Here is a 2719-nt window from a genome sequence, read left to right on the forward strand (position 1 = left end):
AAGATTCCGCCATTCCCTATTCCCGTTTCTCTTGGGTCCGAATATTGATCTCAGGATCTTGTTCTCAAATACTTTCGATCTACGTTTTTTGTTCCGAGTAAGAGACCATATTTCGCAACCATACAAACAACAGGTATGATTATCGTTTTACATATTTTAAAATAAGCTAATACATTACACATACAATCAGTTATAATGTCAGTGATATATGGTGTTCATTGGGCAAAACACTCCAAACAATAAAGATTCAACTTAGGAGAAATGGTTATCCGTTTTTTATTGTAATTTGCCCATGAAACAAACACCTGAGAGATATGCAGAACAGGTAGGATATGATGCTTTAGTTTTTTTTCAACACTTTCAGTGTACCCGTAAAAATGTAATAAATAAATAATGATGATGGACTGTATCACACAAACGCTGGTTTGTTCTTTAATAATTCGGTTTAATAATATTGTTAATATTTTTTACAATTCCCGAGTTAAAATAAAATGCACATTGAACACTACGATGTTGCAGCTATAGGCTACGCGCTCACTCACACACTGCTGCTATGCACAGTTTCAACAAGCAATTATACCTTGCTTCTTCTTCTTCTACAGGTAACAAGTTACATTGAACAAACATCTTTAAACAAAACAAAACAATTTAAATAAACAAGTTAGGACTAAACATAGCCCCCACCCTTGAACGATCTCGTTCAAGATACACACAAAAGATGAATTAGTGATATTTGAAAGAACTGTAAAAATTGAAACAATATGTCAATGGAAAAGTTCTGTTACTGTAAGTGGACCTGTGTGCTTGTTTCCTTACGACACACGACAATTATTAATAAAGCGCTGACAATATGCAACAGTTCGCTCAAGTTTCACGAACGATGAACAATTGTCAATAATGGAGGTATCAACATGTACTATGTGTTTTCTTTCCTCTTGGTTGACTAACTTTGAATCCACTGTGAGCCACTTCACTGATGGCAAAAGAGTTTGAATCTTTGCTACACGATTCGCGACAAACACTTTCCATCTGCTTGAATCCGAATTCAGCCACGATAACACAATAGTAGAGTCAGAATAGGCAACTACATCATGCACTTCCAAACGTAATGAATTTAATATGAGATTCACCATTTTAGCTAATAGCAATGCACCACAGAGCTCTAATCGTGGCAAAGACACTTGTTTGATTGGAGCAACCTTCGTTTTTCCCATAACAATGTTCACACTCACTTGCCCGTCTTGAGATATAGACCCCATACACACCACTCGACAATAGGCCTTTTCGGAAGAATCACAGTGTAATAGTGAATAATCTGTGAAGAATGTGAAAGAGTGTAATAGTGAATAGTCTGTGAAGAATGTGGAAGAGTGTATATACGAACCTTGCGTGGGAGCAAGAATGAAGTTGGGGTATGCAAGTGGGCTTGCTAGAAGTAATGTGAAGAATATTATTTAGTAGCATGGGGATAAAATTTAGTAAAGTACTTTTGAAGTTTGTGTGCATGTACCCGTGTCCGTAAATAAAGAGTACCTTAGTTTGGAAGTAGTTATTTTAATAGTAAAAGTAATAGCAGTACAGCTTGTATAAGTTTCAGCTGTATAGCAGTGGCGACGAGGTAAAAGGATTTACAATATGGCAAGTTCCAAACTTTTTGAAGCATTTGAGGTGGAAGACCAGGAAATAAGTGATTATTTGGACAGGTTTGATCAATTCTGTATAGCCATGGAGTTACCGGAAGCAAAAAAAGTGCCTACATTGATCGCGTCTATCGGTGCAAAAACATACAAACTATTGAGAGACATTTGTGAACCGGAAAAGATACAAGATCTGACCTACGCAAAAATCAAAGACAAGTTAGTGTTACACTTCCGACCAAAACTCAACACAATTTCAGAACGGTACAAATTCAGATTTATTCAACAGTTACAAGGTCAATCCGTTACCGAATTTGTAGCCACGTTGAGACAGCAAGCAGCATTGTGTAAATTCGGCACATTTTTAGAAGAAGCATTACGGGATCAGTTTATATATGGCATCAACGACGATAATGTGCGTAAGAGATTGTTAGCAGAAGACAATATGACCTTCACAGTAGCTGTTCAAATGGCAGTGCAAGCGGAAACTATTGGTAACGACATGGCAATCATGAGAAAGAAAGAATTCGAAGAGGTTGGTCAGGTGAATATGTTGAGTCATTGTCAAGGTAAGCCAAATAAACAAAATCAAACACAGGAAAGGTACAGCAGTAACAGTGGAAATAGTAATAAAGCAGAACGGTACAAGGGTAAATTTTTGTGTGGTAAGTGCGGGAAACAACATAACAAATACTCCTGTCCTGCGAAATATGTGAAGTGTAATTTTTGTGGTGTGCAAGGCCATTTTCAGAAAATGTGTTTCAAATCACATGAAGTACAAGGGACTATTGATGCAGAGGAAGTAACGGAAAAAGTGAAAGAAATTAAAGTGACTACCCAGAAATGTCGGTAATGAAGGAAGAAAACTTAGATAAGATCGTTGAATTATTGGCAATGGACGTACCAGACGGTAAACGCAAGGACTTATGTAACATACCGCTAAAATGTGACGGTAAGACAGTGTTTTTTGAACTAGATACCGGTGCCGCAGTGTCAGTAATCAGTAGAGATGCATGCAACGAACATTTCCCCAAGAAACAAGTAGTATCGGATGCCATTAAATTATGCAATGCCGATGGTAG

At 37.3% G+C, this 2719-nt stretch overlaps 1 protein-coding gene across 1 annotated transcript; it reads left to right on the plus strand.

The window, feature by feature from the left end:
* The first annotated feature begins 1635 nt into the window (after positions 1–1635).
* On the plus strand, positions 1636–2490 carry LOC145672627 (uncharacterized). Its single transcript, XM_081741786.1, has one exon. The coding sequence runs from the start codon at positions 1636–1638 to the stop codon at positions 2488–2490; it is 855 nt and encodes a 284-aa protein (XP_081597912.1).
* Positions 2491–2719: the final 229 nt, after the last annotated feature.

This window comes from Thermobia domestica, chromosome 16 (assembly GCF_964235325.1).
Source record: "Thermobia domestica chromosome 16, izTheDome1.hap1.1, whole genome shotgun sequence".
Taxonomy (NCBI): Eukaryota; Metazoa; Arthropoda; class Insecta; order Zygentoma; family Lepismatidae; genus Thermobia; species Thermobia domestica.